The 15,138-nt window shown below is 38.6% G+C and overlaps 1 protein-coding gene across 1 annotated transcript; it reads left to right on the top strand.

The window, feature by feature from the left end:
* The first annotated feature begins 1,173 nt into the window (after positions 1-1,173).
* On the top strand, positions 1,174-14,424 carry LOC124857445 (protein Wnt-2b-A-like). Its single transcript, XM_047348704.1, has 5 exons — positions 1,174-1,751; positions 5,654-5,874; positions 6,636-6,913; positions 7,670-7,934; positions 9,778-14,424. The coding sequence occupies exons 1-5, from the start codon at positions 1,603-1,605 to the stop codon at positions 10,005-10,007; spliced, it is 1,143 nt and encodes a 380-aa protein (XP_047204660.1). The 5' UTR covers positions 1,174-1,602; the 3' UTR covers positions 10,008-14,424.
* The last annotated feature ends 714 nt before the right edge of the window (positions 14,425-15,138 follow it).

The following is a 15,138-nucleotide window of genomic DNA, read 5'->3' as shown; positions in this document are numbered from 1 at the left end:
AGTATCTCTTTATAGATGTCACAGTGATGCTGGAGTCCACTCTTTCGCCACCTCTATTCGGCTTTTCAACACTCCCTTTTGTCATTGTGGAGCATTTTTCCACAGAGGTTTATTTTTATCAGAGACAACCTTCACCTTTCTATATCCAGTCCGAGTGATGGGTACGAGAAAGATCATTTTCATTTATTTCAACATTTGCTGGTTGTTTGTGGAACTACAGACAGAAGTGGAGATGTTTGGAGCAGGTCTCTAAGCAGCACATAATTTATCTTGACATGGCCTTGATAAAGAAAAAAAATTTCCCCATACAGTGGCTGTTAAAAATGGACAGTCCTGTTAAAATCACAGGAAATATATAATAGGATATATTTCACACTGAAGGTGAATGTCTAATTTTTGACATCAAAAAACCTAGTATTTAAAAATGGGTGGAAACACTTTTGAGAGCCACTGTGTTGGGAAACATTTCCCCTACAAATATTTTTTGACCAGGGGATTTCTTAAAGATTTAGAAATATTTACGTATGGTTTGTAGTCTTCATGAGATCTTTTTAATGCATTTTCTTCAACTTAGGCAATGTAACCTACCGATAGAGACACGAGAATGTAATATTTCCTATACAAAGCTTTAATGTATGGATGGATTAAGAAACAACAGATTCTCTGCATTCTCTGATTCTGGTGATAGGGAGGTATAAAAAGTCCAAAAGGACCAAAAACTACAAAAGTGGAAAAAAAACAAAAGTAAACAGACAGTGAACTTTTGATTTTCTTCTTGGGTGTCACAGTGTGTGCTTCAGTTTGATTACCTTTACTGTAGTTACTTTATCTTCAATTTTGAAAGTGTTTCTCAGAATTATCTGCTTTTTAGTTTTAGAGAAATTGTATTTTTATATCATTTCTCATTTTAAGCAGTAATAAAGTCTGCTATTTCAATGCATCCTTCCCCCAGACCGAATGGCTTCTAGAAAACGTCTTTATAATGTTTTAAAACAAGAATTTTGTTAGCAACCTGCAACCATCAGACAAAAAATTGCTTTCAGTTGCACCTCAAATGCACCTCCCTGCTGTCAGTAGATGTAAAGTCAGCTGTGTGTAATTTTTGTGGTCGGGGCAAGACGAAGGGAGGGGTGGCGCACAGCTGACGCATCTGAGCAGAGTGCTGCGCCTTTCCGTGCGCATCTTCATTCCCGGCTGCCGGTGGAAAAGTGAACATGGGATCTGTCCCATCCTCGAATATTTCTCACCGTGTAACAATTTCGGGACACTCAGGCCACAGTGGATTCTGTCGATTTTCTGCAACTTTTTAAAGTTAATTTTGTGGCGCAACGGAGGAGTTAAATTTAAGGTTGTCTCATAAACTGGCGACGGCGGACTCAAATATCACATATTACGACCAATCTCTAGTGCCAATGAAGGTGGTTACGGATGTGCTGATCCAAACTTCGCTCTGCATCTTGTCTGTGGTTAACCGATGGAGGCTGGAGCCACTTTTACCTCTTTGTGAAATTCTTTTTATCCGCCGATGATGGACGGCGGACAGTCACAGCGGACCTTCACTTCTGACTGTACGTCTTTTACCAACACATGAGCAGATAAAAGATGATTTCTCAGATGAAAGCCACCAGGGGTTTATCAGACAACAACAGTACTATGGGGACCAGAAATAGGTCAAAGAGGCAACACCCTGCCAAACCGATTTTTATTCTGCTCCTTCTCATTTTCACACCCATAGTGGATTCGTCGTGGTGGTGAGTAAGATTTTGGAGCATTTATTTAGGGTTTAGCATTTAGAATATTATAGATATATTAATTATGAACTGGGTATAGGTGCTGCAAAGGTTGTGGGTTGCTTTTATATTTACAGGTGCATCTCAATAAATTGTAACATCATCTAAAAGTTAGTTTTTTTCAGTAATTCAATTCCAAAATTAAACTCTTATTATATAGACGCAGAGAGTGATATATTTCAAATGTTTATTTCAGTTATCGAATACAGCTAATGAAAAACTAGACTTCAGTTTATCAGAAAATTTAAATATTACATAAGCACAATAAAAGTCAAATCAATCTGCTGGCCAATCAAGTACAGTGATACCATGGCCATTAAACCAAGAGACGGTTCTTTTGGCAGTGAAGGACGAAATCAAGTCCAATTGCTGTAAAAGTTTCCTGTAGAAAGCTGTGTTGGCTGTGATGGGCATGATCTGTCCAGGATATACCCCGGTTCCTCCCGCCCAATGATATCTAGAGACAAGCGGGTACAGACAATGGAATGGGATGGGTTCCAGGGCTACGTGGCTTAGACCATCATCAGAAGATCAGTTAACATGCTCCCCAAAACATCACTGACTGTGAACACTTCACACTTGACCTCAAATAAATTAGATTCGGTGCCTCTCCACTTTGGTTTGGGGACCAGTGGATTTTGTCTCTTCTTTTTGCAGAGGACGTGGTCCTGCTGGCCCCCTCTAGCCAAGACCTACAGCACTACTGGGGCAGTTCGCAGCCGAGTGTGAAGCGGCTGGAATGGATGGCCATGGTTCTTGACCTAAAAGGGTGACTTGCGCTTCCTTGGGAGGTGTTTCAGGCACATCCCACCAGAAGGAGGCCCAGGGGACGGCCCAGGACACGCTGTAGGGACTGTCTCTCGGCTGGCCTGGGAATGCCTTGGGTTCCTTCCGAAGGAGCTGGAAGAGGTGTATGGGGAGAAGAAAGTCTGGTTGTCTCTACTGAGTCTGCTGCCCCCGCGGACCGGTTCCGAATAAAGCGGAAGACAACGAGTACGAGCCTCTCCACTCTTCTGTCGGAATCTGAGACTTTGATTTCCAAATACAATGCAAAACTTACTTTCCTCAGAAAAGAAGCAACAGCCCAGTCCTTGTTTTCCTTAGCCCAGTTATGGTATTTCGGATGTTATTTCAGGTTCAGGAGTAAAATAAGGAATGCTAGAGTTGTAGATCTTGTCCTGATATGTCTGTGTGTGGTGGCTCATGAAGCACCAACTTCTGCTGACACTCATACGTTGTGAATCTCCCTTAAAACTTTGCACTTGTTTGCTTCACAATCCTCCCAAAGTTGCAGTTATCCCTGTTGCTCTTGCACCCTTCTTGATTATACTTTTTCCCTTCCACATACCTTTCCATCAATATGCTTGGATACAGCAGTCTGTGAACTGCCCCGCTTCTTTAGCAATGACGTACCCTCCTTGTGAAGAGTATCAGTGACTGTCGGCTGAAAAACTGTCAATTGAGCAGTCTTTTCCGTAATTACTTGGGTTAAAGCAAGGCCATAACATTGCTGTAATAAAAAATTGTGTTTAATGGTGTTATCTAATGTTTTTTATTATCAATTCATAAAATTTATTAGTCAATGTGTAATAAATCTGTATAATATAAACATTTTCAGTGATAGGCGTTAAAATAAATTAACTTTTCAAGGGTATTCTCATTCATCTACTGACGCCTGTATAGTGAAATACATTTTTTAATCAATTAGCTTCCTCCTTTACATATACTTTTACTCCATTTAATTTATCAACTTTTTAATTAATATATTTATATATATATATATATATATATATATATATATATGTATATGTATAAATAGATAGATAGATAGATAAATAGATAGATAGATAGATAGATAGATAGATAGATAGATAGATAGATAGATAGATAGATAGATAGATAGATAGATAGATAGATAGATAGATAGATAGATAGATAGATAGATAGATAGATAGATAGATAGATAGATAGATAGAGATATTTATATATATATATACCTTCCCAAAGAGAATATGCACTCTCCCATGTCTTTAAAAGAGGATCATCTTCTGTATAGGAATGTGATGGATGTGTGTTTATGTTATTCTTTGAAATGTCACTGCAAACTGAGATGTTCCCTGCAGCAGCGTTCTGAAGATTAATGGTGTGGAGAGAGGTTCCCCTATCTACCTCTCATGCTCAGAGTATAGGAGGCAGGTGCAGGCAGTGGTGCATGAGTGAATGCCCCTTTATGATTTATTTTAAGGGTTTTAAATGCCATAAAAAAAAAAAAATGCTGGCAAATTAGCAACGCCCTCTAATCTAATCTAACCTGAAATCACACCTGCAAGAAATTGCATTTTGATGAGATTTTAGTTTTCCTTATCTCTTTTCTGTTATTTTCACTATACTTCTGTTTCCTTTTTGAACAGTTTAACAAATGATAATGCAGAGGTAAAAGAAACTGTTCCGTTGTTTGCTTTCATGCAAACACATGCACAACTGTGAGGCATTTTTAGTTTAGTTTATTTAACAACTGAAGTAATTAAGATTAGCAACATATGTCTCACTATAGGACACACTCCTCCCAGGTCTTTTTTCTGTACATCACAAAATAAACATAAGTAGTGCTTCTGTTTTGCTTTACTGCTCAGACAGATTGTCACGGTCGGAACAGGACAGGGACAGCCATTACAGGAGTGGAAACAGCCACTATGTCTGTTTCCGTCTCAGTGGCATAGCAACACCAAAGTGATTAAGCACCAGGATGATATCCGGAAGGAGAACAGAGCTTAAAGAGGCTGAAACGAGTAGAGAAAGGAGAAGAGGGAGCCCAGTGTGATCTTATGGTTGATTTGAGCTCTCACTTGTGGTGGAGGTGGCTGCCTTCTTGTACTGCTGACATGAGAAGCCCACCAACAATGCCACCATGTGATCTGACCTCTTATGGGCTGCTAAAAAATCATACATCATAAACAGCAAATAAAATTATAAATAAGAAGTAAAAGGTTTTTTTTGAATATGAAAAAGTCATAAATTACTTGAACACTCAATTATCTCATTCTCCAGGAGGAAAAAGCTCAATTATCGTTAAAGTAATGACAGCTATGCAATGAATAATTTTTTCTCCTTCATTATTTACTTTCAGATCATTCTACACTTAAAGCATCAGCAAATATAAACCCTGCTCTCCTTTGTTGGATAACATGATTAGTGGAATACAAAAGTCATTCACAGGATGAATTACGTATTAAAGAAGAAAAAACTAGCTTCCTAGTGTACATTATCTACATGCACATATATAGCAACCCTGGTAAAATGTATACAAAGACCTTATAATAAATTGTTGTTATTGAGACTCTGTGACCATAAGATGTAACTCTTTACTGTAATTCTCTGAATTGCAGTTCTGAGTTTTGTTTTTACTTTAGTTTGGGTCCTCATTTGCCCTTGTTTGTCACAGCTTGAGTTGCTTTAAATGTTTTAATAAGAGATTAGAAAGTATATATAATTCAGGCTATTTATTTGTAGCACTGTCCTAATTTATGAAGACAAACACACATTTGCCTTGTTTGAATGGTATGTTTTCGTGTTGACTTTTTCTGCTCTTGTTGAGGGTTTAAAGTTCTGATATAAACAAATAATATTTCTTGAATATGAGGAATGTGTCCACCCTCCATCGAAGCGTCTCATGTGAGTTTCATTTTGATTTTTACATGATGTAAAACGTGGATAGTTTTGTAGCCCAACATCCAAACTCAGCTATTTTAACCAACTCCACAAAAAAATGAGAAAGCAAAGGTCCAACTGCAGCGACAGTTTAACTGTAACTCTGATAGCATCACTATGCTCACTCTTCATTTGCATTTTCTGTGCGCCTGCAGGTACATCGGAGCACTGGGTGCTCGGGTGATCTGTAACAACATCCCCGGCCTGGTGAACAAGCAGCGGCAGCTCTGCCAGCGGCACCCGGACCTGATGCAGTCTATTAGCGAGGGGGCCAAGGAGTGGATCAAAGAGTGCCAGCACCAGTTCAGATACCACCGCTGGAACTGCAGCACTCTGGACCGCGACCACACTGTGTTTGGCAGGGTGATGCTGCGAAGTGAGATTTCTGTCTGATTGCTGTGCGACAGTGGCTGCTTATGTGGATGACGCTTGAGTTAATTTTCCTCAGAAAAGTCTCATGAGTAAAGAATAAACTTTAAATCAACTTTGCCTGGAATACAAACAGAAGGAGAAAGTGTTATGGGTTATTTTACCATCTGGAATGAAGGAAGATTGGGAAAGTGAATGTTCCTTGAAAACAAGAAACAGATTGAGAGATCCACACTGGTGATGTATAAACAGTAATAGAAGATGTAAATATTTGGGTAGATGTGTCTGGCAGCCAGACAAAGCTTCACTCCCTGAAATATTGTCAGTGCTTTGCCTCATTGCGTGAGCAGGAATGAGAACAAGAGGGTGGAGCAGCCAGACCAAATAACCCCCAGAATCTCTTCTTGTCTGAAATGAAAACACAGTTCAGAGACCCAGAAAGCCTTCATCTATGCAAACTGAAGTAAAAGTAAAAGGAGGATTGTTTGGCATGATAATGTAGCTGCAGCTCTGACTGGACCCTCTACTATAAATGGACTGATTATGGCACTCCCAATACTTAAAATATACTGAGGAAAGGTTCTTCTATTCCAAACATAGACACTAAATTACCTAAACACTTAAATAACAATTCAAATCCTAAAATAGAACAAAATGACCATAGCCGAGTTAGAGTGTTGAAAAGAACATTTAAAAGAATATTAAATATTAATTAAAGTGGTGTTTTCCCCTAAAACATAGTCTTGTAACATATGTTTCTTCACATAGGCAGCAGAGAGGCGGCATTTGTTTACGCCATTTCTTCAGCCGGAGTGGTCTACGCCATCACCAGGGCCTGCAGCCAGGGCGAGCTGAAAATCTGCAACTGTGATGGTCATAAACGTGGCCAAGCAAAAGACGACAAGGGCTACTTTGACTGGGGGGGCTGTAGCGACAACATCAACTACGGCATCAAATTTGCCAAGGCTTTCGTGGATGCACGAGAGAACATGGTGAAGGATGCTAGAGCGCTGATGAACCTGCACAACAACCGATGCGGTCGGATGGTGAGCAGCAGTCTAATAAATATCTAATTTGGAAAGGCTTATTTGAACTAAATCTAAATGCATTTAACGTGCAAATTAGCCCTCAGAACCAGGCAAATGTCTCTTCTTATACATATTTTACAGAATTTATCTTACAATTTATGCAATACTAACTACCACACACAAACAGTACCCCAATAGTAAGAGCGTCCATCTAGTTGCTATAACTGACACATGTTGATCTCATGTTTCTCTACCAGCTATGTCTTCTGTATTATTGCTGCATTCAATTTATCTCAGAAGTCTGATATCAAGAATTATACAACTCCCAGGCTAAGCAAGTTTTAGATGCAAGTCAGGAAACTAATGGCATTTTCTTAAGGCTGTGGTTAATTGAAATATGTTGTAACATATACTGTAATCATTTTCATTATCAAGATAACCAACGATTTTATTGTACGGCTTAACGAAAATACCAAAATAAAAATTGTTGCAATATTGTGCCAAAAATCACAAATGTTCCATGACCTAACTTTAATGAGAATGAAGGAAATGCCGCTTCTACGTTTTTTAATGGAAAAAAGACCAGCAGACCCTAATCCTAACCCTTAGGAAAACAACTCTAAGTTGCTTTCATCCATTAAGTTTATTTGTCTTAAAATGTCACAGACATAAAATAAATTCTAAACATAACGAGGACCAGAGCTGATTACACCTGCATTTGCCATAGGCAACAACAACAGCTTAACACTCTGTCACCTCTGACCCCTGCTCTAGGCAGTGAAGCGCTTTATGAAGCTGGAGTGCAAGTGTCACGGGGTCAGTGGTTCCTGTTCTCTGAGAACCTGTTGGCTGGCTATGTCTGACTTCAGGCGAACTGGAGACTACCTTCGGAGGAAGTACAACACAGCCATCGAAGTGACGATGAACCAGGATAAGACTGGCTTTATGGTGGCTGACAAGGACTTCCAGGGAACCACCAAGAATGAACTGGTGTATGTGGAGAACTCCCCAGATTACTGTGTCAGGGACCGGGTGGCTGGTAAGTGAATGAATTACAAATTCTTGTAAGGTATTATTTGATTTACTTTTTTTAAGAGGTTGGCTCAAAATGGCCACATTTATTTTATATATACAAATATGTAATACAAATGTTCTTTAATCTGAAAAGATGACTTTGGAGTTAGCCCAGGAAAAATGTTTCTGAGGTCTGTAGTTCAGAATAGATGTAGCCCGACAAATATAACATTTCTACCTCACATCCTGGATTAATCTGTTTGTGGTTCCTCTCGAAGAACTGACTCCAGCTGCAGTTGATATATGGGTGTGCTTCAGAAAGGCTATATTTATCGCCATTGCTTTGGACCTGCTTCTATCATATTTTGTCTTCCACTCAACTTTCCAGCAATATTGATAAAGCACTCTGTGAATAGAGTTTTTGGAGGTTACCCTTATTGTGGACAACATCAATGACTGTCTGCTGGACACCATCTGTTGATCTCTAAATGTAGTTCAAAATTTGTCAGATCTTGGTTTAGACAAAATTTTAATACCACAAATGGGATAAAATTACATTTTCCATATTTTTTTCTGAGTTAAATATCTGTGACTGGGCGATCTGAAAAGCCCTACAAAAAGACCTCCAGTGTTTCTTTAAACTTAACAAAAACTATATATTATTTGAAACATTGTTTTGGAAAATAACAAACAGATGGTGGATCCTGTACTAGTTTAAAAAAAAATCAACAGACTTCCACCATAGTCCTAAATTCCTCCACAACTTAAAGTTCAGTAATTTGACCTCTCAAATCTCCTTTAATTCCTGATGTTTGCTTTGCCTCGTTCTCAGATCCATTCTCTTCAGCAGAGCGTAACGGAGTTCACTGTTAGTAGATTAGACGAGGTTAGCATGTGCAGGGGACATGATGGCATTGATCTTACAAATTCCTCCGCTCAACCCAGCAGTTAGCTTGGTTGTACTTTGACAACAGTGGAGTAATGACAGTGTGTTCACTTGAAAGGACAAGCTGTCTTACCATGGAAAAAAAAGTTATCTTAATAGCCTCACTTCTAGTCTCCATTGTATAGTAATTCACAGCCTTAGGATACATCAAGCCTAATTTTCAAATCCTTCCTTTGGTCAGTGTGAAGCTCTTTTCCCTGAGCCAGGGGGAATATCTCATTCTATTCTTTTCTCATTGACTTCAGATCCGCTCTGTTATTAGACCTGGCGTCTGATCTTAGGGTAAGATTTTCCATTTGAGTACATGACCACAATCAGGGTCTGAGACTATTCTGTCTGGTACTGAGCCTTCTTGAAGAGTGTGGGAAAGCTGGTATTGCGGTTTGGACAACAAATAATTGCATAATTGCAAAATGTCTACTGATGTTGGCCAACTGGCAGGATTAGCAGTTGACCATCTATGATATACAGTAGGTGCAGTTTTTCAAAATATAATTTGGTGGAACACCACCACCAATTTTGACCATAAATAAACTATAAAATCTGTGCCAATGTGGGTTACATCCAGCAGTAGTTTTTGATATGGCCGACGTTCTTCACTGCATGGGTGGCACAGCTTGGGAAGCACTTGCCAAAAAATTAAAAAAAAGGAATGAATGCCCTCCTCCGTTACGCATAGTGAAAGCACTGTATGATAACATGACCAGACAGTGTAGTGGGTTAATGGGACTAAACATGGCATATGATAATTAGCTACCAGTGCAATTCTATTGGGGTCCTTGTGAGTGCTATCTGTTGCAGGAAAGCTAACGATCAATGACAAAAATTCAATATAATCCCCTGAAGTTCTACCCAAAGTCTATAAATGGTTTGATCTTTATGCCAAAAATGAGGCATTTATACTCTTTTCATCACTTTACAGGTTCTTTGGGGACAGCTGGCAGAGTGTGCAGCAAGTCCTCAAGAGGCACAGATGGCTGTGAGGTCATGTGCTGTGGACGAGGCTATGACACCATGCGCATCAAACGTGTTACCAAGTGTGAGTGCAAGTTTAAGTGGTGCTGCACGGTGGAGTGCAAAGACTGTGAGAACGTAGTGGACGTTCACACGTGCAAACCACACAAGAGGCCCGATTGGCTGGACATAACTTAGTAGGAGGGCATGGCCAAAAATAGGTGCAATGGGCTCAAGAACATGTTCTAAAGGTTTCCAAAAAGTAGGATCTTGTGACTTTAAAAGCTTAGGTGTTTGATGCACGGACTTCCTAAACCTTGAGCGGAGGATCGTAAACTGGAAAAGAAGTCCACTGAACAGTATGAAACAAGACCATTTATAAACACTTAACTATGTTGTTATTAAATGGTTGAATATATTATTATACTGCTATAATAAAAATTTTGAGGACAATGCGTTATTTGAAGATGGGAGACAGCCATAATAACAGAAATACTGAATCTAAAGAAACAGAAAAAAATTAGGCTGACATTGTTTCATTTATAATGACGCTTGGTCTTATTGTGAATACCCGAGCATTGGGAGTCTGCTGGCTGATAAAAATCTTGCATGGGGCACAGCGATACTAACAGTTTTATCCTAAAACAAAAACATTATGTTTAGACAGTATTACCTTTCAGAGACATTGTGATGAATTAACCGTTCAGGGTCATATGTTGCCAGAACCATATTCAGTTCTAAGTAAGTAGTGCGAAGTAGCGCTGTCAGTAAGTGGGCCAAACGTTTCCTTTCTGGGAAATGTATTACATTATCAACTATCAGGGACTTTAAACACAAAAGTGCAAAGTTTTAAGTGTTGTCATTTCTTTTTTGGGGTTGGGGACATCAGAATACTTATTTGAGAAAACAATGGTGATCCCATTTCAGAGGGTTTCTGACAAACCTTATGAACTGTGGGTGTACCTTAGTAAGAATGTATTTGTCATCAGTGACTATTGCAGCTGTGAAGCCAAGCTAGACTGTAGAGATTTTGGTGTATAGTAGTTTTCAATGTTCATGCAGTTCAGGACAAAGACTGCCTTAAAGTTGACATGACCTACAAAAATGTGAAGCTATAGCTTCTGAGATTAATAATTGCAGTTCAGGACAATAGACTAGACTAAAAACTGGCTCAACTTCAAAAAACAAGACTATTAGAATAAAAATATGTAACTGCTTGCCATTAAACATGTTTTACACATGGCTCCCAACCTACTCAAAATTAACTGATACAGGTGAGTTACAAAAAGGGCACTAACAATATCTATAGTACGGTTTACCTCTCAGGTTGCCTCTAAAAGTAAACAAATGTCTGAAATAAATTTTAATATTTGAATCCATCAAACCATTGTCTCATCTGAGATTGGATTCCAGGGTTACAAGATCAGAAGAGGCATTCCTCTCCATGGCTTCATTCTCCAGCTGATTCTGTGGGGTCACAATGTATTTCTAGGCACGAAGGATCTTATTTGTCCTCTTCTGCAAGTTCTGGGTCTGCGCCAGGGTCTCCTTCTAGGGGAAAGTGCACATAAAACCTCCAGAGGGAGTTTCCTAGAGGGCATTATGATCAGACTCTTTTAAAAGTGGATGAGTAACAGCTCTACTCTGAGCTCCCTGCAGACGACAAAGCTCCTCCCCCTATATCTAAGTGTGAGTCCAGCCGCCCTGCAGAGGATGCTCATTTCAGCCGAATGCACCCTGAAGATAGAAAGATTGAATCTCAGTGCTACAAGACCACAACACTCGCAAACCTTGCCTGGATTTTAGAGACAGGGTGACCCTCCCTAGGTCAGGCTGGTATTAGCTTCCCTGAGGTTGCCTAGTAGCCAGGCCTTGGCACCTGGAGCGTACCCTGGCTCAGCTCAAAAAAGCAACTGGAAGCCCCCCTCCATGTGGGACCACCACCTGTAGGTGGTTCATCGACCATGAATGAAATGGAAGTTTGGCAGCAGGAAAACTGGTGCGCTAATACCTGGAACCATAATTTCATTCTAAGGACACTAGGATACAAATAAAAATGTCCCTGTGGTAAATATCAAGCTAAACCCACAATTGTGATCTGAATGCCCCACATTATAACCCTCTGCAAGGTTGTATTTATATTTTTCTTTTTAGAAATACATGAGAAAGGAATAGCTGAATTACTAATAAATCTAAGTGTATATCCATGCACAACAACTTGTCGGCATTTTAATTGTTTACATTCACTTTTCATATGTTCTGTCAGTGTAAATGTCCATTTCAGTACAGCAATAATTTGTTCTTGCCAGCCAGTGGAAGACAGAGAGAGCAGCAGGTCTTTGTTATATCACACTACACAGCAATGATTCTATAAGTATCAAAGTAAGTATCAAAACAAACAAAAGTCAGAAGATGCTTGTAAGAAATCATGTTTGTTAAAGTCAGAAAAGACACTCTGAACCTCAAAGAAGGACAAGAGGAGGGCATGTAAAAAGTTTCAGTTCAGTGGCAGCACACTTCAGGAGTTGGATTTGGTTAAACTAAAAGAAAAAGGGGACACGTGAAAAAAAGCTAAGCTTCAAGTGAACTTTGGACTGCTGTTTGAAATATTAGTGTACAGTATACAGTATACATTTGACTAAATTACTCTGAAAATATATTTCCTTTGTTGCATCATGTAAAACTTTCTTGTTTCTACCTCTGGTTGTTTGTGTTTGTGTTTTTACTGAACTCCAGAGGGCTATGCAGACTTAAATTCAGCTGTTGAGCCATTTCATAAGAAGCTTTGATGTAAAATGTCGAAAATGACTTGATTATTCAGTGCAATATTATCCAGTGTAACATGACTGTAACACAAAACAAAAATAAACTGCAAATTCCATTTGAAAATATATTTGATAAGACAATATTACACTCCTGATTGGGAGATCTTTTACAGTATGTCACCAGATTAAAACCATTGCAAAAGCCTATAGAAATTTCGTCTATTCTCATTCAACTGAAACATGTGTAAAGTCTTGCAAAAGTATTCATACCCCTTAAACTTTTTTCACATTTTGTCATGTTATGGTCAAAAACCTTTTAGTATTTTATTTGAATTTTAGGTAGTTGACCAAAAAAAGGAAGATCGTAATCATGAAGTGGAAGGAAAATTATTTTAGAAATTATTCACAATTGAAAATCTGAAAAGTGTGGACTGCATTTGTTTTCACCTCCTCTGAGTACAATCTTGCATAACCACGTTTCGCTGCATTTACAGCTGAAGGTCTTTTAGGCTTTGTCTCTCCCAGTTTAACACATGTAGCATAGATGACAGTGTCTATGAAAAGCAGTTTTAGAGTCTTGGCACAGATTCTGTTTGATTTAGGTCTAGACTTTGACTGGGTCATCCCACTCTAAAAGTACTTCAATGTAAAGCATTCCATTGTAGCACCAGTTGTATGTTTAGGGTTGTTGTTATCATGGAAGTTGAACATCTGCAACAATTAAGTCTTTACAGCCTCTAACTGATTTTCCTCCAGGAATGCTCTTTATTTAGACCCATTCATCCAGTCCACACAGGTGGACTCTTAGATACCTTAGGAAGGAAATCTGTTAAGGATATCAAATTAAATGGGGCTGAATAGTTCAGTGCAAGCCACACTTTTCAGATCGTCATCTGTAATATATATATATAAAAATCTCCTCTTCATTCCAATTCACATGTCTGCACTACTTTGTGTTGGTTTATCCCAATTCAATATGAAATTTATAATAAATAAAAAATATATTGAAGTTTGTGGTAATACCATAGCAAAATGTGGGGTTCAAATTAGGGGGTATGAAAAATGTTGTTAGAGATTTTATAATGTAATCTATGCAAATCTGCTTTTAGGCCAATGCAAACATCTTTAGCCTCATAATGCTCTGTGAGAACTGAAATATTTCAGGAAATGAAGCCAAAACAGTTGTAATGATTCAAAATCTTAAATATGACTGCCTAACATCTGGTAATGCAGCAGCACTAGGCTTTTGTAGACACGAGTCTTTAGAAGCGTTTATGGATCTAAACGAATCTGACAATAAGCATTAGAAATGAAGAAATTGTTTCAGGTCCACGCAATGCGAACAACCGCCAAAATAAAGTGCTTTGAGCAAGGCTAAATGATAGAGTGTCAAAAGTCATTTAATGCAGAAAAGAAATCTGTTTTCACTTTTCTTCATAGTCTGTGGTGGAGTTGTTTTTCTTCACGACTAGAAAGGCGGAAGTAGTAAGTGATAACTTCTGACTGATTGAAAATGCTGCTGGGTTTGCACTGATCTGTATGAAGAATATTGAATATGTCAATAAAGACATTTTACCTGTAGTTTTCTTTTCAGTGAGCAAAGATGTTTTATATCTGGTAATGACACTGTTCAGCTTGGACTGAAGCCACATGTTTGTCCATGTAAAGCTTTTGGTCTATGAGGAAAAGAGGGGAAAGGTGTCGAAGTACACCTGACAGTCTGTGAATGCATTTCATCGTTGCAATGCACTGCTAGAAATATTTTTTTGATTCTATATTAAATCACACTGATCCATCATCTGTTACTCCCAATAAAGGTGCTCTCCATAAGCTAAAGAGCACAAAAATAATAAAGCGTGTTGGGTTATTTTTTAACTTTCATTCAATTTACTTATTGGTAATTCCAGTGATTTTCTAGTAAAATGACAAGGGTTGCAGAAGGTAGAATAGGCCACAGGAGCAAACTGGTCACAAAATGTTGAAGTTCAAATATGGCATTATTCATGAGAAAAACTTTGAGCTAACTGTCTTAATTTAACGTGCTAAATTGTACAAACGGTACAGAGACAATACTACATGTAAAATATGTACTTGTCTTAGAACAAGATGTGTGGAGCTTTGTCCTTCACCACATGTGATCCCAGTTGAAGTCTGTAAAAATAACAGGAGCGGCATCAAAGGCATTCTCAGACATCAAAGTTATATCAAATTGGCATCTCAGTTTAACATCTCTGGGCTAAAATTGTCCCAGGAGGACAATGTGGTCCATGTGAATTTTTCACAGTCAGGCAGCCTAAGAAAGAAAACTTTTCATTCATCTTGAAAAACTTTTAGAATTTAGTCAATGAACTCTAACCATTCAACTGACAGATATGTTGTTTAAGCTATTGCAGTTATTCAAACTAGGAATTAATTAGAAAATGTTTTAACTGGAAGACATCCTCTATAAGGTGACAGTGTGGTAGCAGCATCATACCGTGGGAGTATTTTTAGTCAGCAGTTGATGGGAAGATGGATGAAGCTAAATTCACACCAATCCTGTAAGAGAACCTGTTAGAGCAGTG

The sequence above is a fragment of the Girardinichthys multiradiatus genome, chromosome 20 (assembly GCF_021462225.1).
Source record: "Girardinichthys multiradiatus isolate DD_20200921_A chromosome 20, DD_fGirMul_XY1, whole genome shotgun sequence".
NCBI classification, from domain to species: domain Eukaryota; kingdom Metazoa; phylum Chordata; class Actinopteri; order Cyprinodontiformes; family Goodeidae; genus Girardinichthys; species Girardinichthys multiradiatus.
This window is presented reverse-complemented; position numbering and strand designations above follow the sequence as displayed.

Excerpts from the sequence above, each read along its gene's own strand:
- LOC124857445 (XM_047348704.1), top strand. The coding sequence starts at position 1,603 with ATGATTTCTCAGATGAAAGCCACCAGGGGTTTATCAGACAACAACAGT. Across the intron at positions 5,875-6,635 it reads TGGCAGGGTGATGCTGCGAA|GCAGCAGAGAGGCGGCATTT; the intron begins GTGAGATTTCTG and ends TTCTTCACATAG. Across the intron at positions 6,914-7,669 it reads ACAACCGATGCGGTCGGATG|GCAGTGAAGCGCTTTATGAA; the intron begins GTGAGCAGCAGT and ends CCCCTGCTCTAG.